Source organism: Micropterus dolomieu, linkage group LG21, assembly GCF_021292245.1.
Source record: "Micropterus dolomieu isolate WLL.071019.BEF.003 ecotype Adirondacks linkage group LG21, ASM2129224v1, whole genome shotgun sequence".
Classification (NCBI taxonomy): Eukaryota; Metazoa; Chordata; class Actinopteri; order Centrarchiformes; family Centrarchidae; genus Micropterus; species Micropterus dolomieu.
This window is the reverse complement of record NC_060170.1, coordinates 27,137,910-27,161,877: the sequence shown is the minus strand read 5'-3', so window position 1 is coordinate 27,161,877 and position 23,968 is coordinate 27,137,910. Positions and strand designations below refer to the sequence as shown.

At 39.0% G+C, this 23,968-nt stretch overlaps 3 protein-coding genes across 7 annotated transcripts in view; 2 read left to right on the top strand and 1 right to left on the bottom strand.

The window, feature by feature from the left end:
* Window positions 1–11,989, top strand: part of lzts1 (leucine zipper, putative tumor suppressor 1) — a 34,252-nt gene extending 22,263 nt beyond the window's left edge. For 2 of the 3 annotated variants that reach the window (XM_046034501.1, XM_046034500.1), the window contains 8 exons: window positions 3,060–3,406; window positions 3,549–3,668; window positions 6,562–6,724; window positions 6,822–7,204; window positions 7,306–7,479; window positions 7,692–7,823; window positions 8,668–8,862; window positions 9,161–11,989. In XM_046034501.1, the coding sequence (XP_045890457.1) occupies window positions 3,176–3,406; window positions 3,549–3,668; window positions 6,562–6,724; window positions 6,822–7,204; window positions 7,306–7,479; window positions 7,692–7,823; window positions 8,668–8,862; window positions 9,161–9,709 (1,947 nt within the window). In that variant the 5' untranslated portion in view covers window positions 3,060–3,175 and the 3' untranslated portion in view covers window positions 9,710–11,989. Of the gene's footprint in view, window positions 1–1,531; window positions 1,549–3,059; window positions 3,407–3,548; window positions 3,669–6,561; window positions 6,725–6,821; window positions 7,205–7,305; window positions 7,480–7,691; window positions 7,824–8,667; window positions 8,863–9,160 lie in introns of those variants that run through there. The other variant, XM_046034502.1, reaches the window with a different exon arrangement.
* A 2,811-nt stretch (window positions 11,990–14,800) lies between these two features.
* hspb11 (heat shock protein family B (small) member 11) lies at window positions 14,801–17,803 on the bottom strand. 3 transcript variants are annotated; one of them, XM_046034506.1, is made up of 7 exons: window positions 17,593–17,803; window positions 17,375–17,507; window positions 17,101–17,207; window positions 16,409–16,522; window positions 15,160–15,228; window positions 15,026–15,069; window positions 14,801–14,935 (listed from the first exon to the last, which is right to left on the bottom strand). In XM_046034506.1, the coding sequence occupies exons 2-7, from the start codon at window positions 17,464–17,466 to the stop codon at window positions 14,834–14,836; spliced, it is 528 nt and encodes a 175-aa protein (XP_045890462.1). In that variant the 5' UTR covers window positions 17,467–17,507; window positions 17,593–17,803; the 3' UTR covers window positions 14,801–14,833. The 3 variants fall into 3 exon arrangements, with proteins under 3 accessions (XP_045890462.1, XP_045890461.1, XP_045890463.1); XM_046034505.1 differs by lacking the exon at window positions 17,593–17,803 and having other exon boundaries at window positions 17,375–17,585; XM_046034507.1 differs by lacking the exons at window positions 16,409–16,522; window positions 17,593–17,803 and having other exon boundaries at window positions 17,375–17,585.
* smn1 (survival of motor neuron 1, telomeric) overlaps window positions 17,610–23,968 on the top strand; it is an 8,148-nt gene continuing 1,789 nt past the window's right edge. The window contains exons 1-5 of the mRNA XM_046034504.1: window positions 17,610–17,779; window positions 18,272–18,343; window positions 18,439–18,558; window positions 18,676–18,867; window positions 22,078–22,254. Of these exons, the coding sequence (XP_045890460.1) occupies window positions 17,732–17,779; window positions 18,272–18,343; window positions 18,439–18,558; window positions 18,676–18,867; window positions 22,078–22,254 (609 nt within the window). The 5' untranslated portion in view covers window positions 17,610–17,731. The remainder of the gene's footprint in view (window positions 17,780–18,271; window positions 18,344–18,438; window positions 18,559–18,675; window positions 18,868–22,077; window positions 22,255–23,968) is intronic.

Sequence of the window (23,968 nt, the reverse complement as noted above, 5' to 3'; positions counted from 1 at the left end):
GGGAACATGAAACTGAAATGGCATTGTCCAGACAAACTCACCTAGGGGGCTGAATGGGACAAATCGAGGAACAATGATAGTCAGCTTAAACCATGAGTGAGTGGGGCTGCTGAAAACGATTATGGTAGATCTATAGGATCTATAGAGACACTATATATTATTTTATTAGTGGGTCAAACTTTCTTTGTGAAAACACTGTGGTAAAAAGCTTCAGAAAGTGTGATGTAATATGATGTAAAGTGTAGCGCAATTCTGTCTGCACATGTTGAAAGATCACACTATGGGTCATGCTGCTTCCCACGGTTCATTATTAGTTCAATTTGAACAAACTGATTTCTGTATTGATTTTTGTGTGATGATATCACTGAATCAGCAGTATTCGATCTGTAGATATGTGGTAAAGCTGTCTGTTTTGTTCACATTAAGAGAAAGTATACCTTACTTGTGACAAAAATGGGGTTTAAGATTTACACCTGTTTTGTCAGCAGCAGTGCTTAGGGGCTATATCTTTTCTGTTGTTGTGGTTTGTTCATTTGGAACACAGTACCTTGTATATTTTCCTGTCATGATGTGTGATTGTATTTCATCCACAAGGTGTTTTGTCAACAGTGTGCTCTCTGTGGGATGCTGAACGCTCTACTGCCTTAAAAAGACTTGCACTCCAGCAAGGAGACTGTGTGAAAGAAAGTGTGTGTTAATAGCGTGGTGTGTGTGTGTGTGTGTGTGTGTGTGTGTGTGTGTGTGTGTGTTAGAACAAACAACAGCATAAAGACAGTATGGTGGTAAATCACTATAAAACTGAGGCTCTCCAGCCCTCTTATTGTGAGGACTAGTCATTTATTTAACACTCAAATATGGTCCTGGGCTGTTTGGGGAGAATACATCAACCGGCACACAAGAGTCCACACAAAGAGCGGCACACTTCAACAGACAAAGAGCGAAAAGAGAGAGGGCAAGCGGCTTTTTTTCTCCTTCAGATGAAGTGTTGTTTGTTCAGGGTGGGTGCAGGGCACCAATTGGGACGGATGGACGGAGGGAGGGGACTGATGGATGAACGGAGTGAGGGGGGGTTAAGAGATGAATGGTTATTACACAGTGAATCGATGCACAAACGGAGGGTGTCTGTGGGTGATAGGGGGGAAAGGAGGGGGATACACGGGGGGGTGTAAAAGATCTTTTGTGAAGACTGTGAGTTAATCACTTGAGCGGCACACGCCAGTTCTATGGGAGCACATGTTGTACACTGGCTCCCCTGGGTGGAGCGGAGGTCCCGAAAACACACACACACACACACAGTTGAATTTGCATGTCAGTTATGCAAAGCTGGGTACAGACCGACTAGAAAAGCAGAAGACCCTCCCCCTCCACAGAACAGTTAGCGAACCCTCTGGTCCTGGTGATATGTGTGCAGTTTGCATTTGCTGCTGGTTTATTCAAGTGCATACACACACACAGACATACACACGTCTGCCTGTTCAGTTTCTTCAGGACTGGATAGATGACTCTGCAGGGGCCTTGCTAGAGATGGATGCTTAGTTTGACCTGGCAGTAAGTAAAATCTATTGTTTCATTACTTCAGTCTCATGTCAGTGGTAGATGCTAATATCTGAGAGTGACAGTGAAGGCTGGAGTTTAGATTTAGTGGCAGGCATCCAGGCACAGTGGAATAGAGGCAGTCATGTCAGAGACTGTTTACATCAGTGGCACAGGGGACTGCTTTGCTTCGTACTATTGCTTCTACAAATTTAACATCACATAACATTACTCAACAGTAGCTGTTTACTTTGTATAATATATTATGAATTCCATCCCGAATGAAACAGAAAATCAAAACTGAAGCTGTGCTGGAAGACTTCCAACTGTCTATGTGATCCTTTCACGATTAGAACGCTTCTTGCAATTCAGGATTATCTTTCTGTTCCTGTATTCAACTGAAATAGACAATGACTGTCAGCCTTTTATTCTACCATAGCAACCGCTGAAACTTTATTTCTTCCTTCAGTATGCATGCTACTCTGTCTCACTTGCTGTCTGTCTGTGATGCTCCTATTATTCTCCTCATTGTGAAACATCTATTTTGTACGTCTCATCTTGCTTATCAGTGTTTTCTGGGCAATGAAAAGTGACAGCCTTGATCAGCTCTCCCGCATTCATTCAGCATTTCCCTATTTAAGCATGCCCCTCAAACACCTCAGGAGAATGACACTGACAGCCATGTGGATCCTTATAAACACCACCTTGTAACCAATAATTATGGATTAGCCTCAAGCCAAATAGGTACACTAATATGTGTCTTACAGCAGGCCATTTGTGCCATGCTTTGTTGGTGTGGTGATTATGAAATGCTTAAAGGCTGAGGACCAGGTGGTTAGGGGAGCCCACAGGCCTGATCAGATGGAACACTTTACTAATAAGTCACTACTGAAACGACTTTTCCCCTGTGAATTAGAGATCATGAGTAGCAGCATCTGGGGTCTGGTTGTCTTTTAAAGGGAGGTGGGTACAATGAAAAGACAGCTTCACTAGTACCTATGAATAAATGTTCTTGTATGAGAATGTTAAAAACACAACTCCATTCATATTCTGTGTGTTTATTCCAATCTTTATTTCATAATCCAGCCAATCACATAATTAAAGCTTAATATTTTTGTGCCTGTCTGTTCAAGTTCAACAGAAATTATGAAATGGTTGTATAGTGTTATTCAGATGGCAGCACCAGCTAAGTGTTGAGTAGGCAGTGAATAGCCTAATTGCCAGTTTGTTTAGAGGAAGGGCAACCAAAGGGTTATTTGTCAAATTCAACGGCTGAGCCATAAATCTAGATGCACAAAGCCAGGCAGAGTGCCAAGATGGACTGTTTTTTTCAGTGTTTTGCAAATATGAACACACCTGCTTCAACACTGCATGTCTGGACTGAACAGGAAACAATACAATCGCACAACACTAGAGAACTGAATCATCAGAGAAAACAATGACATGGCTTTGTCCTTTCATGAACATCTTCTGTTTAATGATCTGCAGCTATATTCTCTGGGTTTTACCCCTTTCTTATCTTGCAGATGAAGCCACTGACAGTGATTCTCTGTGGTCATGAGTTGTGTCTTCCCTTCACTTCTGTGTAACTTGACCATCTGGACTTCAGCCCCACCATCCCCTCACCTATGCCTGCAGGACCATGGGTAGTGTCAGCAGCCTTGTCAATGGCAACAGCCTCAACAGCAAACACTGCAAAGCATCTGACTATAGGTTAAAAAAGGGTGCAAATTATCATAGAAAGAGTGGAGGTTGCAGCCTTGATGGGTTACTTAAGTGCGGCTTTACTCAGGGCTCCTCGTCCAACACGCATCCCTCTAAAGGCCTGTACCACTCCCGTTCGGGACGAAGTGAAGATTTCTTTTACATCAAGGTAAGCTAATTTTCACATCAAGGAAAGCAATCAGATGGGATCAAACAATATGGTTTTAATTACTAAGAAGTATATTGTATATATATATTACACTGCACTTATACAATAAATAGTATAAAATACGTATCCTGTTCCATTCAAGGTCAGCCATAAACCGAGGTCAATGCACCACAGAGGAGGATCAATGGAAGATCATCCAAGTGGAAAGAACAGCCAACAACAACCAAAACTGCTGTTTAAGTCAGGAAAAATTATTGAGAAGGTGAGCAAAATGCCCATTATTTCTTCTTTCATGCAACTCTTAAGCTCACTAATTAACATGTTATATATGATTGTACAAAAAACAAAGTATATAAACAACAATTAAATTTTTTTTATGCAGATGTAGGGTAACATGGGGTAAGACACCCACCCACGAGGATTCTAACAAAAAACACAAAATGTCACGTTTTTTTTCTCAACATCACAGTTTTTGAAGTTATTTTATCAAAGCCATTCTGACCTAAGTTCATGTAATTTTTTTGTCATTTAAAATAAGCTGTAATTGTGTTCCATTTATATATATATATATGTATATTTACATTAAGGGGAGATTTAAGATAAGTTATGCAATTGTTTAGAGAGAAAGATTTTTATAGTTTTTGGTTAAAGGGGTAAAATGCTAGATTAGTATGTTTGGGGTAGCCGTGCCCCTTTATGGTTGATCGTTTGTAAGTTAGATGTTATTAAGGCACTGGATAGTCCCTTTAGCCAACTAGCAACTTCACTATTAGAAAGTCTGAGGTAAAATTCTGAGGTTATAAGTTCACATATGCTCACATTGCTCAATTTGTCAACTGTAGGTATTTATTTTACTTTATATTATGTTACCCTAAGCATGGCCATGTCCAAGATATCAAAAAAAAAACTATAAAATATTATTTTGTGTAAATAAATTGACATTGAGCTTAGGGGGGCGTCTTATGCCACACTACCCTAATTATGACCGCAGCTAATCTCACATACAACTGAACCCATCAGTCTTATATATTTTGTGCACATGATTGTATGCTCAAGGACCTCTTGTGGCTGTGGTGATTCACAATTTTTGAAAACCCTACTTTACTGACTGAGCCTATCATTTATAAATGATCATAAAGCTTAGTCAACTTTTCAACAGTATTCGCCATTTTATGATATGCACAACAACATAGCAAAACCCATTTCTGACATTTGGCTAGGCTAAAAACAAGGCTTACATAGGCTGTTGCAGGCCACATTTTGGGTTTTGTTGTGCACTGACATCCATGGAAAAGTTTGGTCTCATCTTGAACTTGAGCATCTCCATATTAATTCCATACCTGATAATGTTATGATCCACCAAAGTGATGTGATATGAATAAATCTGTGTTTGTTATCTACGCTGCCATCTTGACTGTAAGGGAGCTGGGAGGGAAAATTGGGGGTCTTCTTTGTGTGAGGGGAGAGGAAGGTAGGGAGGGGTTTTATTTTGTAAGGTGTGTTACAATAATGTGTTCTGAATAAATAACAAAATGTTAAAAATAAATCCTAAAGTTTGGACTTATTGTCCTATTATTGTTTCCGTATTAAGTTTAAACAGTAATGCAAACCCAGGATGCTCAGTTACAACATTTTAACACTATTCAATGAATCTTAGAGAAAACTGACTATACTATACAAACTCTTGTTATCTACTATTATCTATCTACTATTAAAAACTTTGCATACATCCATATAAGAAAACTTACACTATACTACACATATACATGCATAAATGCTGGACACACAGCCTGCATTGCACTCCCTGATCCCCACCCACATATCCCCAGACACACCTGGCGGAGAACTGCATTCTATTGAGCACACTTTTCGAGTTAGCCCTGTTTCTAGGCTTTACGCTAAGCTAAGCTAACGGGCTGCGTGTGGTAGCTTGATATTTAGGGTGTAGACATGATAGTGGTATCAATCTTCTTATCTAACTCTAGGCAAGAAAGCATAAAAGTGTATTTCCCAAAATGTGAAACGATTCCTTTAAGAATATTAGATTTAGATATTAATTGAGATTCTGATTTTATGTCCATTTTCATAGCTTTGTTTTTTACTTGACTGGAGCCGTTGCTATAGTTATTCTAAAAACCTTTAAGAAGTCATACTGCATAACATGAGCAGCAGACTTTGAAAACCTCACAGCCAAGTTGAGGATAAAACATGCACAGCAGGTAGTTTAATTGGTAGCAGCCATTCCTCATAACCTGCATTGAACCTTCCCAGTTTATTAATCACCCCCTCCCAGATTAATGACCTAAGAATGCCTTGATCTTCTCAGAGAAGTCATTTCTGTGCCAAGAATATGTAGGCAAACTTAGTCTCTTTCAATAGGTCTTTATTCCTCAGGGGCGAGAGGGGGGAGAAAGGAGAGGAATAGGAAGCAGCTTTAAAAGAGACAGAGCAGGGAATAAGAGAGAAAGGAGAGAGAGATCAGGGGCCAAAGAGAGTTTGAGGGATAGAAAGAGAGAAAAATAACTAGAAAAGGCATTCCAGTCATGAAGTCAGTGAGAAGGAATGCTGAGCTCACAAGCTTTACCTCTTACACTTCAGCAGTAGCTCATATTATTAATATCACAGAGAAGAGCTATTCATCTTCCCTTGGACAGCACATGGGGAGAGATGTGGGATACAGAGGGGAGGAGAGGAGGACAGAAAGGAGGGGAGGTATTGTACTATTTGTGATGTTCTTGGACAGCACAGATGGGGCATGTGGAGTATAAGTTCATCTTTGAAATTAGTTTTCTCTTCTATGACAGTCCAGTGAATTTTACTTGCAACTACTGTTGTGTGGCTTTTAAGACAGCCAGCTTGTAGTGAAGCAATTCTGCACTCTTCAGTCACTTTATTTCTAATATGAAAAGACATGATTTGGGGGAAAAATCAATCCCTTTCATTTGTACAGCATGTGACAGTATTTTTCTCTGTTAAAGCCAGTTATTATGATTTACAGGTTTCAGAATGTGACCCGTCCTTGGCTTCTTGTGCTCTCTGTGACAGTACAAGAGGACTTGCTTTTTGCCATACTGTCAGCTAAGAGGAGCCACTGAATATAAAAAAACAAAAATTGGGAAGTGCACTCCTGACTGTGTGTCATTTCATTCTTTCAGACCTCTGCTGAGAAGTCACTGGTCCGTTCCACTGCCTTCAAGCCTGTGATTCCCAGGAGTACATCCTCCACAGAGACAGGCCACAACAGCCTGGACCACATCCTTTGTCCTCTGGAGAAAGCAAAGAGTCCAGACATTAGACACAAGCAAGATACCTTATCAGGTCTTTATATTATAGAGATAGCTATGGCCTTAAATTAGATTATTCAGGTTGACAGACAAATTACCTTAAAATAAAATGTCATCTATTTTCCTTTCAGGGACTCTCTCCGACTCCGGACGCAACTCTATGTCTAGCCTGCCCACCCACAGCACCAGCGGTAGCCTAAGTGCTTCTGCAGGCCCTGTCACTCAAAGTGATGGCAGCTCAGCTCCCGCAAACAGCCTCAGCAAGGGAGCACAACCCAATTTCCCTCCATGGGTCAATGGGAATAGTGCTAACCTAGACGGTAGCTACAGGGCTGGTTTAAACAGTGGGGGACTGGCATCTAAGGCTAATGGCTCCCCACTTTCTGCAGATGAGCCAAGCCCTCTCTCTGAAACTGCAGGTGGGATTCGATCCCCTATTACTACAGATGAGTCACTAATTGAACGTTTGGAACAAAGGCTGCTGCAGAGAGAGACTGAACTGCAGGAGCTACAGGTACTAAGCTGTCACGTTACAAAAAAAGCTCTTAATCAAGATCAGTAATTAGACTGTACAACATGACAAATTCTTATTGAGATGTCTTCACCTTGCAATAGGTGACTTTTGAGGAGAAGGAAACAGACACCTGCCAACTGTTTGAGGAGAGACAAAGGTACTGTACTGAGGAGATGGATGGACTGAAGCAGCGATGCTCCACAAAGCTTCGACAAGTGTCCGAAATGGCTGCAAAAACCCAGCAAGCACTCCAGCTGCAGGTCAGCCAGCTCCAGGTCAGCCCACCTCCATTTATTTTTCCTGTTGTCTCAATTTCTGGTTCGTCATCATCCCACCAACCCTGCTCCCTTTCCAGTGAAACATTTAAGATATAGTATTTTACCTTAATTTCATTTAAGAAATAAAAGTATTAGTAGATGCATAGAAATTCCACACACTGCACACTTGCATGAATAGGTGAAATAAAATTTTAAAAACTCTTGCACAGGCCGAGAAGGAGAGGCTTCAGGAGGATGTCTCAAAGCTTACCCGAGAAAAAGATCTTGTTGAGCTCAGACTGAGATCTTATGAGAGAGAGAGCACGCTGCTCACTCCGACACTCGAGGAAACTCAATGGGAGGTGAGTCATGAGTCATGTGTGATATCTGTTGGGTTTGAAACCTTGCAGCACACACTCTGGTACAACCTTGAAGGCTGCTGATGAGGTGTGGGAACATAATGTTCTTCCATCACTAAAGGAAAAATCCACCATATCATGTTTAATAAGAAACACAAATCCATCATAAAAGAGTCAGATAGACCAACTTCTCCATTCACATTTTCCTCAGTAGTTCACAATGTTGCCTTTAATCGGGAGCATTATGTACTTTTTCTTGAATCTAAAACTTCCCGCTTTGCTATCACTGTAGTCCTCCTCACCCATAGGTATATTGTCCCAAGCCACAGAGTTCGTTCACAAGATGTGTGAAATGAACTTATCAATTAAACAAATATCTGTGTAATGTTAAAGGATCAAAGTGATGAACCCACAGAGAACTATCACCAACTTTGCAGTTCTCTGGGAGGGAACTTTCAGCTCTCTTTTTTGTTTTTTTTTACTGTAAGCAACCTTACTGTTTTTTGCTCAGTCTCAGCACTCTCATCAGACCAGTTTCCAGTCATTTTTAGCAAACCAGCTCTGATAAACCAACTGTTTGTTACCTGCCCAACACAGTGTTTCCCAACCATTTTCTCTGAGCTTTCTTTATCGAAAATGCAAAAAAAAAAACATGTTCATTGTAGTTGTAAAATGTACATGATGCTGGATGGAGGGAAATATATCAAAATGAAAATAACAGAACATCATAAACAGTGAAAGGGTATCCAACGGTTCATTGTTCCTTGAACTACCAGCGTGTGGTCCATATCACACCCAACATCACTCTGACTGGTTCACCTTCATTATTGTTTCTGTCCAAATGTAGGTGTGCCAGAAGACAGGGGAGATCTCACTGTTGAAGCAGCAACTGAGAGACTGCCAGGCGGACGTCAGCCACAAGCTAAACGAGATAGTAAGCCTCAGGGTTTCACTGAAGGAAAACACAGCGAAGATGGAGATGCTCGAGAAACAGAATAAAGACCACGAGGGCAAACTCCACTCTCGCAACATAGAGGTTGAGGTTAGTCTGTTGATGACTGATTCACTGACAATTCATTGCATAATGGTTTTCAAATAAGGACACGTGAATAAGATTCCCACACAGTGCTTATCATATAAAAGCACTTTTAGTTAGGAAGGATACCTGTTATTATGTGCTACACTCAACTGTGACCTTACTCAACTGTGTTAGTGATGTCCATGTTCCAGCAGACTTATATAATCTGAGCTTATTTGACACTTCATTAGACCTGTTATATCACTCATAAAAGTCTTCTTAATTACAGCCTTTGTCTGAATATTTTACATTTTAAATTCAGGTGTGCCAAAATGAACTCCAGCGCAAGAAGAATGAGGCTGGTTTGCTGAGGGAGAAAGTAGGCAAACTGGAGACAGACATTCAGGAAATGAAACAGGATCTGGCAATGGCAAAAGAGCAGAGGGTGCAGCACAGTTTGCAACTTGAAGCCCATACCCAGACTCAGGTCTTGGAAAGACCAATCCAAGGCTCAGACTCCCCTGCTCAGGGCCAGGGGGAGGAGAACAGTGGACACATCTCCACAGAATTATTCCAGAGGGAGGTGGAAAGACTGAAGCGGCAACTTAGGGAGGAGAAGGATGCACATGAGAGGCTGGCCAGCAGCTTCGAGCGGGAGAGGCAAACATGGAACAAGGAGAAAGACAGGGTCATCAAGTACCAGAAGCAGCTACAGATCAACTACTTGCAAATGCACAAGAAAAACCAGGACCTGGAGAAGATCCTGAAGGAGCTGACCGCTGAACTGGAGAGCCGGACAGAGCTGGGCATGGACATCAACTACAGCTCAGGGTTACAAACATATGACGATGTTATTGCCACAGAGATTTGATGGGAAGCACTCACACACATTCAGTAAAAGTGAACTGATTGTTTTTTCACCCCAGCTATTTATGATATTATAACACCGGGAGATTCACTGCTAATTAGTGTTTTACACAGTGTTTGGTTATTTAATATAATGTGCATGAGCCAATAATTGTATAGCAACAATACAACTGAAAATAGCTTTTTGTGACTACTTTTAGTATTTGTTTAAAACTAAATACTAAGTTATTGAATGTTCAAATGACAATATATATTTTTTTTTTTTACCATGCTGTCAAACAGGATCACTCATCGTTCAAATCATGCACAATTTTGTAGTGTAAACTCCATTTATTAGTTGTTAATGGATGCAGGCCAGACAATAGCTGATTTATCTGTTTCATGGTAAATATCTGATGGTAACACATGATAAGCATGATTATGCCTTAACATCTGTCCCTCCCAGCATGGAAAATGGCAGTGATATATCATCTATCATCATCCACTTTGCCCTGTGTATCCACGTGACTGTGTGCTCCCACTCTGTCCATTCTTAAGGGGACTGCGCACAAAAAATTTAAACCATTTCAAAACAAGGCACATATCTATTTACATATCTGTTTTTCACTTCAAAATACATGTTAAAATAATTTTATCCTGTCATGCATTTTCATCCTTAAGAACTTCAAAACATTTCAGTGATTTATTTCGCAAGGCAGTGCCATTGCGTGTGTCAATTCAGGTACCATATCGTTTCCACTCATACAATAACATCACTCCACTGAACAGATATTGATACATGAAACTATTTTTTTTTTCTTTATGAACACAAACATCTGAAATGGGTTCATTGTAGTTCAGAATGACTGTGTTGATGAAATCTCACAGTCATCTAATTACCTAATTTAATTTTCTATGGCTCCATCTAAACTTGAGCCGAAATTAACACTTTGGACCAGTGGACTAGGTCACTGGATTGTCTGAGCAAGCAAACCTTACACCTGAATGATGCATGGAAAGTTTATTACACTACCAATATGTTAATTCCTGATACAGAAATGCACATAATACAGTGTCGACCACTTCTGACAGATACGAATGGCAAATGCAAATGTTTGGATTCACCTTCTGTGTGTGTTTAGAGAGAGAGAGACAGACATTAAAGGGGGTTGGATATAATACAATTAAAGCAAATATTTTAAGAGAAACACTATGGGGAAAAGGGGGTGATCTTCCAGTAATGTCTATCTCTGTCCCTACATTGTTCATCTAACTTTGTGAGAGTTAGCTGGCACTGTTCCACTCAGAGACAAACAATCCTTCCTAGCAGCCCTGGACATTTGGCTCTACTATTTTGGAGCTATTCCACTTCCCACAAGGGCAAAGTAGATAGTGAAGCAAAAGTTTACTACTCGACCCACTCAATACTCAGGAGCTCACATCAACTATCAGGCAGAAATATATGCACACACTACGCTCAAGAATGTGTGGTAATCTTTGTAATGAGGCTGCTTGAGATTACTCAGCTACCCACCATTACATTACATTACCGCAGCAGGTCAGGAGAGATTTGGTGCCAGACAGACTAAGTGGAATGCTAAGGTGAGGTGCTGTAACTAGGGGCACTCAAACTCAAGTGACTGATAAGTGTTTTACAGCCCTTACTCTCGGCCTTTGCACAGAAAAGTGGTCGAATAGGGAGGCAGCATAAGGACAGTTGATACTAAAGCTGTGGTACTGGTGAAAATTTCTTTGAATTCGATCTACAAAACCAACAAAGAGCAACTTGCACACCCTGGGAACAAAAGCCTCAGTGAAACAGACGGTATGCTGAGATAGAATTGGAAATTAGTATCAACAAACAAGCTAGGGTGCAAACATGGATGATTTAAATAGCAGCAAATGTTTGTCTTTTTTGCATCAGTGCTCTTTTTAACACCTTTGCCAACTTAATTTGTGTATTCAAAAATGCTGTTTATCTAAAAAAAAAAAAGAAAAAACAAGAGTTTTTTACATCTATTTCAGCAATCAGCAAATGAGAGCAAATGTATCTGTATTTAAACATCAACAAACATATTATTGGATTATTCTGTGTTATGTTTTTGTTTAATGATTACAAAAACTGTCCTTTAATGCACTTCATGTTGAAAGGTAATATGGTTGAATAGTTTTGATTAAGAACACCACACCACAATAGACAATACTGCATAAAACACATTTTTTTCAAACACTTGTTACTATTTATTACACAACTTCACAAGCACATGCTGGATTTAGAAATAAATATGAATGCTGTTGATATATATTCAAAGCTGTCAACTGCACTCTTTGTCAATCCCTCATTATGATTCTCCATCCTTCTTGGACTTAAATAATGAGAAGATTGTTTTCCTCTGCAGTCTAATCATCTAATTTCTGCCTTTATAGTGTTTTCTTCCCCATGCAGCAGCTCTTTCCAGCTCTGCGCCTGTCATAACTAAGCTGATTGGACCAAATCAAAAATGAAATCAAATTAAGGCCCATTGTCAATGCGCATGGCTCCGTCACTAACATGAAAGGAGGACCACACAGAAGAGATAGCTAGAAATTCGAAGTCACTGGGCTGACATGAAAGAAAATATCAGAGCTGGGTGGGTGAGGGGATTTCTTACTCAAAATAACCATATAAGAAACATCACATACAGAATGATTGTATCCTTTCTGCAATGCTCTCATTTGCTTTATGCAATATGTATACGGCCATTTCACATGTACTTTAACAGCAGAATGGATTTTTAGATCTATTTTAATGGCACATGATGACAATTACAAGCATTATGTTTTATCTTTCAATATTCATCCTTTTCATAAGATGATGATGTTTAAATATGGCATTGGTAACACTTTACAATAAAAGGACACAACATTTTGAGTAGTTAGCAGGGAACAAAAGAAGAACTAATGAGGAACTAACTGCAAGTGTACCATTAGTTAATGAGAAAACACCATAATCAAATTTTATAGAGTATCTAATAATTGGTTAATGACTAGTTAATTAAGAAACAAGTGGGGAACAAATAGTAGGGAAGAAATTCCCTAATAATTCCTAATGGCGGACTATATAGCAGATAATTATGCTTTATTAGAGAACAGACTGGGATCTTATATTAATGAATTTTTAGGTAATGATTAGTTCATCAATGTCTGTGAATCGATCATACTGATCACTTGCATCATGAGTCGTTGCTGATTAACTTAATTAATGATGAAGTAATGAATCAGTAACCACCCAGTATGATGCACCACTTTACTTTAGGGGGTCACAAAAAGAGTAGGCAATCATAACATAATGATGAAGTAATGAAGGATCACATAGTAACTGCTCAGTATTATGTGTCACTTTACTTGGGGTGCACAAAAACTGTAACTAATGTTTATGTAATTAGTAATGAAGGAGTCGTTACGCTTACTAGTTGTGTGCCGTTCACCGTTCATTCATGAATAATCACGTTGTTTCTGTTGCTGATTCATTAATCGCTTGTATCTTAATTAACTAATCATTATTAGTTTGAGAAGAAATTTGATTAGGAGTTTTCGCATTTAGCAGTTAGTTCCTCATTCGTTCCTCATTTGTTCCATGGTAACTACTTAAAATTTTGTGTCCCTTATTGTAAAGTGTTACCATGGCGTGTAGTAGCAGTTTGGGGGAAGAAATGATACACATCTCTTTGTATGGAATCTGGACTTACAGAGTTTTGGTCCAGCAGATGTCAGTGTTATTGGACAGCAGTTAGGCCGCCGTTTGAAGACACTGGGTGATAATTTAGCCTTGCCCTGCAGTGACATGATAATAATGCATTCATATCCTGCTGTGATTCTGCTGATCGGCTGACAGTCAAGCACAAAAGAGCCTGAATTCATTAGTGACGGGGAGGTGCATTTGCAAACCCTTCAACATATAAAAAGGGTCTCTGGATAAATATGTACAGCAAAAAAATTTTAACTATTGTGAAAAAAAAAATTATACTCCTATGAAATGTGAGTTTGCGCTTTCATTCATGGCCCGACCCTCACCTCTAACATTATAATAAATATTCCATACCGGTAAATAATAGATGAGTACACTGTATCACTTTATACCTCACCCTCATTACTTATTACACACTCATACTCAAATGTGCTATATCCCAGCCATACCCCTAAGCAATTAATTGCTCTAAAATATCAGGGGGCTAGTTATTTTGGCATGTATTTCATATTTTTATTGGTTTATTCTGAGCCCTGCATGCAGACCAGGCTACAACATACACAGCCTCTGCAAATCCCCAAGCTCCTCCACAGTCAGCAAAGTAATTGGGGAGGGAGTCCCAAAGTGTCCTCGCACACTGCTGAACCCTTTGCTACAGACAAGTTAAAATGGCAATGGGGGTAGGTAGGAGTCAGTATTAGTGTGCAAGTGTGTGTGTGGAGGATATTAGTACAGGAGGTGGCTTGAATACTTTGTGTGAATTGGCCCACGGTCTTTAGAGATTCAGTGGTTGGCTGGGAAACCATCTGGTTCCCCCACCCCCCAGCTGCATCGCCAATGGTTCCCCATTTCTAAAGGGGGCGCGGATGCCAATTTAAGCCCCCACTGCTCAAAATTAGTTAATTAACTCTATCTCTCACACAGAGAGAAACTTCCTTTGTAAGTAATTCTACCATTCATCACAATCCAACTCTTTTATTCTAAAGCTTTGCCAACTATCAGCTTGTGGAATTAGCAGGAACAGCTGAATGTGGGATAAAAAGCCCCATAAGTGAATCCATAACATTAAATAACCACAAATACAGAAAATGGAATCAAGCCAATTTCAGAATTTGAGACCAGATTTTAAAATGCACCTGTAGTTTTCAACCATCTGCAATTGCAACTTCACTGATAAAACTAATTTTGTTTAGACATAAATTATTTGCTTTTCCAAATCAATTAACCCCACATATACATGGAATATGCTTATAAGATTCTGGTTAACAGTTTCTGTAGCAGCTGTCTGCCGCAAGGGAGAGAATGTCTCTGTGTGTGTGCGTCACTTATCAAATCAGAGTGAGCATAATAAATCTACATATATATCAAATAATACCATAAAGCCATATATAAAATACACCCAGAGGCTTTAATTCACAACAATCAAGTATGTAAATGTTGTACGCTGATTCTATGCACTGAGACAAAGTGATCATATCCTGAGGAGATGATAAAACGAAGGTGGTTTGCACTGCTTCCATTTAGCTGAAAGAGAAAAACAAAGAAGCAGTTGCTTTACCTGTTAATTCTATATATTCATATCTTTTACATAATAATATTTTCATTTTGACTTACCAAAAAAGCATTTGACTGAAGATGTCCCTCCGTATGTTCAAATTCTATGAGACATCATTGTTAATCACAATTTTAATTATTTGGCATTTAAACCAAATGTGCAAACAGATACTGTAGATGGAAGCCCCCCTTACCTTTCTCTGTAACAAACTCAAATTGAGAAGTATTTGGCGATGTATTCTTTTCTATCTTTAGATGCTTGACTGCAAAAGAAAAAAATACAAGCAGATATCTATAAATTATTTGAAAAGGAGAAAATAAACACTGAAACAACACAAACTAGTTATATTTTTCGATTAAGAAAAACATATAATCTCAGGTTTTGTGATAAAATATGACAAACTGTGAACATTTTGGTTTGTTACTCATGCCTAGGAACAAATACATTTTGACAATGAGCATTATAATTGTTGTAAAATGTGGTAAAATTACATTTTATGCAATACTATAGGCATGGCAATAGTCTGTTGGTTGACATGACATTTTGTACAAACATTCGTGGTCCCCAGAAGATGCCACCATGAGGCTGACATTTGTGGTTTTGAATGAAATTGCTCACAACTCGCCATTAAATTTGTTGCACACAATCAAAGCCCGCCCTCCAGTCTTTTGTTTGGGGAAGTAACCGCTTTAAATGTGCATGTGGCACCATTTCATTTCAATGATAAATTATATAATTTTAATTCAGTTATAAACTACTGGACTTCAATAGATCCTGTTTTTCAGCAGGTTTTCTGCTGATGTCCAAAACTATCTGCACATTCAAAATCTATCCCACATATCTGTGTTCTCTTACATGTGACTAATGTGAATTTAATGAGAATTCATAATAATTTTTGTAAGTGTTGTTCCAATCATGTTTTTACTCCTTCAAAATACCACACAGTCAGTTCTTGGCCAGTATCTCAACCAAAATCAAATCAATCAGTAATTTTTTTACCATGTAAATGTATTCACAAATAGCCTAATCAAAGAGTTTGAGGAATAGACACAACATTAATTTCTGTGTTTATCAACTGGTCATAATAAAAAAATATAGGCCTCTTTACTTGATTACAAACGCTACTGATCTAAACCTTTAAGTCTCAGGAAACACAGTCTTGAGGTGGGGTTTATGATTATGGAGAAATTAAAAACCACGACAAATACCATGATACAGAGCGAACAATGATACCACAAAGTAAGCTAAGTTATGGGATAGCAAACTGTCGCAACAGTTGCTGGTAAGCTTCCATGCAGAGAGGAAGAGTTTCCCAGAACCAGCACACCAGTTCCAGACAGCAACACAAGTCTCCTGCTACTATTGCTAACCTCACAACAACAGCATATCTTGGCAAACTGGAAAGTCAGCTGAATGTCTGTGGGCAAGTCATTTAACGTTACCTGACAGACAAATCATGGCTGAAATTGTGTTGTGTGGCTCAGTCCAAGCCACTTTCTTTGTTTCCCCATGTACAGAGGCAGGGTACAAACACCAGATTGTTTTCAGTGCACAATCTAAAATACAAGGCATGGCAGAGTATATCAATGGTGAGCTGAAAGCTGATCATTCATGTATTTCTCCTTAAGTTTTAGATTGTATTTGGTAGTAATTTGCTTTTTGTGTTTAGATTCTGTCCATTTAAGAAATGTGAAAAATTAGGCCATTGTCAGATTGGTCTAACACCTGAAGGAACATCCATACTTTGGAACATTAACTATGATCCAGCTGTTAATAACATAAAATATTACTATATTGATGCTTGTATGTTGTTCCTCAAATGTAAGTAGATTTGGATAAAAGTGTCTGCCAAAAGAATAAATGTAAATGTAAAATGTAATGTTGACGACAGCATTGACAAAGACATTAACTATTAAAAATATGAGATTTAGTATACAGTTTGAATGCTAACAAAATGAGTAAGTATACGCCAATGGACTAGCTTTGGCCAGTTCATTTTGTGAGGGAAATAATCTGTGTTTACAGTCATGGGGAACTTCAAGGCTTTAATTCAGACAATAATGCTTTGCTTGATTTCTCAAACAACAAACAAACAGTAACAGTATATAGACACTATCACAGACACAGAACATACCATTGTAGCTGTCCACTGTCACAGTAGAAATCTTCGAGGGTTCAGCAAAGCGAATGATGAACTCTTGAGGAAACATCCCGGTGGACATCCAAAAAGTCTTAGTGTTTCTGGGTGAAACAAAAATCAAAATATCAACATTGATCCGATGGGTTTGAGGTTCAGTACGTTACGTTAGCGTTGAACAAACGGAAAACCTGACGTTAACTTTCAACGTAAGGTCGACAAAGCCATTGGAGTTATTTCAGAAACAACTAAATAACGTTAACTTACTCACCCGTCAGTGATGTTTTCTGGTGGGTGATTCTCATCGCTGGATGTAGCGACGACAACTGTGGCACCCAAAGAACTTAGAGCGGAATCGATCATGTCTGCTTGCTCAAAACACAACGCTCAGTCTCCGGTGCTGTCTGGTTGGGGGGAATTTAAGTTAGTTAAGTCAATAACACACAACAATCTGCTTTGTTTGTGGGTTTTGGAGAAGTCGAGTACTACCTGCTACCTTCGTTGCCAAGCCAACCCCTGTGTCGCAATATATATACGTCAACATCGCTTTAGTAAGTCGCCATATCCGACGCACGTTGCTCGTTGTTTAGCAATTAGCAGTTAGCAGGGGTAATCTGCATATCTTCACATGGCGAATGGATGCAAAGACGTGTTGTTTACTCGCGGGGCTGGACAGGTTAGTTAATATACATTACTGACCATAAGATGACAACACATGTTAACCGTTGTAGGCAGTTATATGTTTGGTTTGAGATGGGGAGCTAGGTAGCTAAGCTACAAACCAACGCAGAGTTTGGCTAACGTTAAGTTCTGTAACAAAGAGGAAATGAAGAAAAGAAAACCGAACACAGAAATCCACTGTGTACATAACGTGTTTCAATAGTCAAGATATTGCCTTGTTGTAATACAGTCGTGGACAGACATCACGTGAATTATCTAACTTAACGTTATATCTGCAGAAAGTCTTATAACGTTAGCATAATTTCTCACTGTGCAGGGGATGCAAAGGTAAACATGTCGGGGCAGCTGCAAAAATTAGCTGCACTGTAGCAAATTGGCCGACAGTCCTCAAGCCATTTACATCTTTACTATCTCGTACTGAACTGTAAATACCTGTTTAAAAAGCAGTTTTCATCAGCGGGGGCTCTAAATATGTTCTCTTTTCCAGAGTGATGATTCGGATATATGGGATGACACTGCATTGATAAAGGCATATGACAAGGCTGTTGCATCGTTCAAGGTAAAATAGGTGCTTTGCGGTGTATGTACATATAAAATGTTAAGGGGGGTTTTGCCACTTATGTGTCTGCTTTGCTCTTGTTTTGTGTGTGTCAGACTGCCCTTAAGAGTGAAGATGAGCCACATGCCTCCAAGAAAAACCAACCAGGAAAAAAACGGAAGAACAACAAAAAGAACCAGAGCAGGAAAAGAAACAATGCACCACCAGATAAAGAGGTGTGTAATTGGTACTAAACATTACTAAACACAACAGATAAGTATGAAGAAGGGAAGAAGGCTTAGAGTTCACGAATTAACAAAGAGGTCTTAATTACAATTTATATCATGTCACAGTGGCAGGTTGGGGACTCATGCACTGCATACTGGTCAGAGGATGGCCAGCTCTATGCAGCCACTATCTCCTCCATAGACGAGAAGAGGGGCACATGTATAGTGGTTTACACCGGATATGGCAACGAGGAGAAGCACAATCTTGAAGACTTGCTTTCCGAAATTTCTGAGGGCGATGAGGAAACAAATACCAAGGTAAAGCAGTGCAAATAATTGATTTTCTCTGTAATTATCCAATACAATACATTTAGCATATTCATTAGATTTCTTTTTATATTGTTACCTGTTTAACAGGGTTAATGGTGATGTACATTGCATCTTTTGAGTCCATTTTGTTTGGTGTATTTATATTAATCCCGTGTGCCAAATGTAAAAGACATGATGTCATGTCCAAACAAACAAAAAATTTGATAGCATGACTTTAGAGAAGACTCACCAACTTCACATTTTGCCATTCACTGTGAACGGAAGCTAGAGTAATTATTCATTTAAAAAGTCACTATGGCGATGAGCCAACTGCTGTATTCTGCATATTTGCAGTATGAGAAAAACTTTATTCAATAACGGGCAAGTTTCCTTTTGACATACTGTCCTTTTTTGCTTTTTCAAACACTTTACTTTTGTTTTTATTTGGCCACTATAGTCTGCAATTAATAGTAGAAACTGATTGACAGACAAGGTCAGTTGAGGCAAAGTGAGTTAAATATCAATTACAGTACTTGATCTTTATCAAATAACAACTCCTGGGGCCTGTACCACGAAGCAAGTTCAACATACCCAGGATATCTTTTTGTTATCTGGCTTCACTTAACCCTAACAATCGGGATTGGAATAAGGAGTCGCACGAAGCTGGTTATCAACTCTGTAAATCAACCCAGGGTTTCCCGATCCAGCCATGAGTTGTTAGTAGCAGATAACCAATCGCAAACATGGAAAAGTCCACTGGCAGCAAAGCGTCATATTTTACAAACGAAGAGCAAACTGTAATATTAGACAAATAGACATAGTCTAAGAACATGCAGTAGGACAGAAAATTGCCGACATTGTGAATGCCTTAGTTAACAGGCATAGCCTATTATATGGATGTGTTGATTTGATGTGTTCTTATTAGGGCTGAGCAATTAATCAAATTTTAATCACGATTTCGATTTTGGGGGTTCCAACGATTATAAAAACAAGTTAATCGAAATAAAACTATTATTGTGCCGCAAGCAGTTTCGCAATGACGCTTGTTTGACTTATGTTATAAATCCAGCGCACCCTTTCCTTTACAGCAGCGCCCAGGTAGTTACCCCTGAATGTTCCATCGGCTGCGGGAGCGCGCATGCATTCAGTGGTGAAGGTGGACATTAGACTTCACCTAAGTAAATAAAAAAAATATAACATGTAGGTTGTTTAATCTATCATTTTAGTATCGCTTATCTATCAAAATAAATGTCTTTATTCTTCTGTGGGCTAACGTTAAGTATTTTTGAACTTCGTATTATTCATTGAGGCTGTCTAAACATTCAACTATGGACTATATATTTTCCTTCGTAAAGCAAACAGTTATTTCACGATAGATCTGGCGATGTTATAACTGACCTCGGAGTTGATCACTTGATTATCTGTGTTACTGTTTGGAAAATCAAGATCACTGTAATCAGTTTAACACATTACTCGCCTCAATTACATCTACTTGATTCGAAATGTACATTAAACTGAATGCAGCATTGTAGACAATGACATTGTATTTTGTCTTTGTAATCCGCATTATGATAGCCGTTGGATATCGCTGAAAATTGTTCTGAACCCCCCTCCTTAAAGGGTAAATTATCATAATCATTTAATAATACATTGCGTTTAAATATCACTTTTCATACACAAAAAGTGATTACAGTACTTGTTCTACCAGGCCGGACATGCAGTCTGCCAAAATGTGTATACCCCTCCATAATGCACAGATGATGACCTACCATCAAGTATTTCATTTTGTGTATTTCAGATCATGACTAGTAGCAAACATAAAATCAGCTGATAAAGCCTGTGGGGTCTCCAACAGATGGTGATTTCCGAAGAGAGCTGATTGGTCAGTAGGCGGCGTTTTTATAGAGTTGATCTCTTATCTGGAACATAACCTACTCCGATGCAGGTTAGCCGTTCAGCAGAAGTTACCATGGCCATCTACCCCAGTAAGAAGTGAACCACCATCATGGTACTGAAAACCCAGGGTTAACCCCAAAGTTATCTGGATAAGCTCAAATCCTGCTTCATGGTACAGGGCCCCTGCCCTGCTCCACTCAGTGTATAAGAGGATGTTTAAAGTTAATAATATCCGATTATTATTTCATGGGTAATTTGGGAGAATCCATAATAAATTTTAAAAAATGACACATTCAATTTTTAAAGTTCAGTGAATGCATGCTGTTTCCTAAGTCAATCAGTAATCGTGTTAATAATCGTGATTTCAATCATGACCAAAATAATCGTGTTTAGGATTTTTGCCATAATCAAGCAGCACTTGTTCTTATGGCTTGTATGATAATTTTAGCCTTATTCTTTCAGCTTCGGCTAGGTGTCGGTGTTTCCACATGAAAAGCCTACGGCTCTGATTAAGTGGTCATTCCAACTCACTTTTAACAACTTCTCATAACTTCAAAAATCAGATTAATTTATTTAACACACTCAAAAGTGTTTCAAATATTGTTCTAAATTAACTTAGCATAAAGAAAATGCAACAAAATATCCGTCCATGTCAAAAAGGTGTACAAATTGGCCCAGAAAAACTGATTCTCAACACCTTCACACAACATGCTGGAAATTCGGGTAAACTCCCACTGCAACGTTAACAATAATATTTTCAAGTAAGTAATCGTTACATGATAACGCTACATTGACTTACTCATATGCTCATAATATTCACCCTCACAAAATTAAACCCATTTATTTTAACGGCTGCGAAAGGCTCTGTAAAACGGACTTGGGAGCGAATAATAAATGGAAATGAAACAAATTTTGAAGAGATATGTAGGCTTACTGTTATATCTTAAAAACTTACAACAAGTTGTAGCCTATTTACAAAACCGTTTTGGAACTCAGGGTTAACCCTAAAGTTACTTCTCAAAGCTCCCATCACTTATATCCTGCTTTGTGGTACTGCCCCATGAAATGCAATGAACATTAAAAAAAAAGATTACAGTGTAACCAATGCAAGGATAAAGTTGTAATTACCAAACCACTTATATTTGATATGGATTGTAAATCGCTTTGGCTATTGATTTAAAAAAAAATAATAATAAAAAAAAAAAATCTTCTGGGGGGGTTTATACGCTCAGAAAAATCCAAAGATAGTTCCCCTATGTGAAGTCACCATGGAATAAAAAATCAACAAATCAAAGCTAAAGCAATTTTGTCTCTGCAATTAAGGTAAAGGAGGCAGAATCGTCAACAGAGGAGAGTGACCGGTCAACCACACCAAACCAACACAAACAGCCACACTGTAAACTCCAAAAGTCCAAGACCCACAAAGAACCTCCCCCTATGCGTGGTCCTGGCTTCCCTGGGTTTCCTCCAGGCCCACCTCCCATGCATGCTTTCAGACAGGTAAGAAGATTACCTCAGCACATTTCCTTATTAGTCAGCAAAAAATTAACTTGTAATGATTAATTTTTCATAGTTATTTCATAGTCAATATTATTGCTTGAGATTAAAATGTTGATGATGATGATGATAATAATAACGTTTATTATATTTATATAGCACCTTTCACAAGACCCAAGGATGCTTTACACATAATTGCAGAGACAGAACAATAAAAAGTAATTTTATTTTGGAAAGAGGTGGCTTTTTAGAAGGTTTTTGAAGGTGTCCAGAGAAGGAGCATTTCGGATCTCTGTGGGGATAGAGTTCCAGAGGGTGGGGGCTGTGACGCTGAAGGCTCTGTCCCCAAAAGTCCACAATCTGATGTGGGGTACAGAGAGCAGCCCCTTGTCGGTGGAGCGCAGGTTCCGTGAGGGGGTGTAGGTGTGGAGAAGGTCCAGTAGGTACTGGGGGGCAGTGGCATGGAGACATTTATAGGTGAGGAGTAGGATTTTGTAGGTGATGCGGAATTTGACCGGGAGCCAGTGAAGCTGATTGAGGATTGGGGTGATATGCTGCCATGACCTAGTGTGTGAGAACCCTGGCAGCAGAGTTCTGGACCGATTATAGCCTGTCCAGGACCTTGCTGGGTACCCCATACAGGACACCATTACAGTAGTCCAAGCGGGAGGTGATTAAGGCATGGATGAGTGACTCTGCCACAGAGTCTGAGAGTGATGGTCGAAGTCTGGAGATGTGTCCATGGTTGCGGACTTCTTGGGATGGAGAGGTGGAGCAACCATACACTTTGAGGAGTAGATCACCTACCCTGAGGAGCAGCGGCTTGGGAGCCACTACCATTAGCTTCATTTTTTTGCTGTTTAGCTTGAGTAGATTGGATGACATCCAGATTTTTATTTCATTAAGACAGTTGTGACTGAGGGGGAAGCTCAGTGGATGGTTTGGTGCTAATATACAGCTGTGTGTCATCACCGTAACGGTGGAAACTGAGACCATGGTGACGTATTGTGTGGCCGAGGGGGAGCATGTAAATGGTGAAATGTTAAAATTTTAGATTAAAAGAATTTAGATTTTTTTAAGTTCTGTCAAAAGGCTTGCTCTTTGCTGTGGCAAAATTTAATAGTAAAATGAAATGTCCAAGTGTTTACAATGTGACTAAAACTAGAATATACTACTACTAATAATAATACTATACATTTAGCGCTGGGGTATTGAATTGCAATACATTTATGTTAATATGTCTACCCTCTGTATTGATGTCACTTTTTATAAAGTCATGAAAAGATCAATGGAAAATGTGTTTTCAAAAATCTATCTATCTATCTATCTATCTATCTATCTATCGTGAGGAAAATAAGTATTTGAACACCCTGCTATTTTGCAAGTTCTCCCACTTAGAAATCATGGAGGGGTCTGAAATTGTCATCATAGGTGCATGTCCACTGTGAGAGACATAATCTAAAAAAAAAATATCCAGAAATCACAATGTATGATTTTTTAACTATTTATTTGTATGATACAGCTGCAAATAAGTATTTGAACACCTGTCTATCAGCTAGAATTCTGACTCTCAAAGACCTGTTAGTCTGCCTTCAAAATGTCCACCTCCACTCCATTTATTATCCTAAATTAGATGCACCTGTTTGAGGTTGTTAGCTGCATAAAGACACCTGTCCACCCCATACAATCAGTAAGAATCCAACTACTAACATGGCCA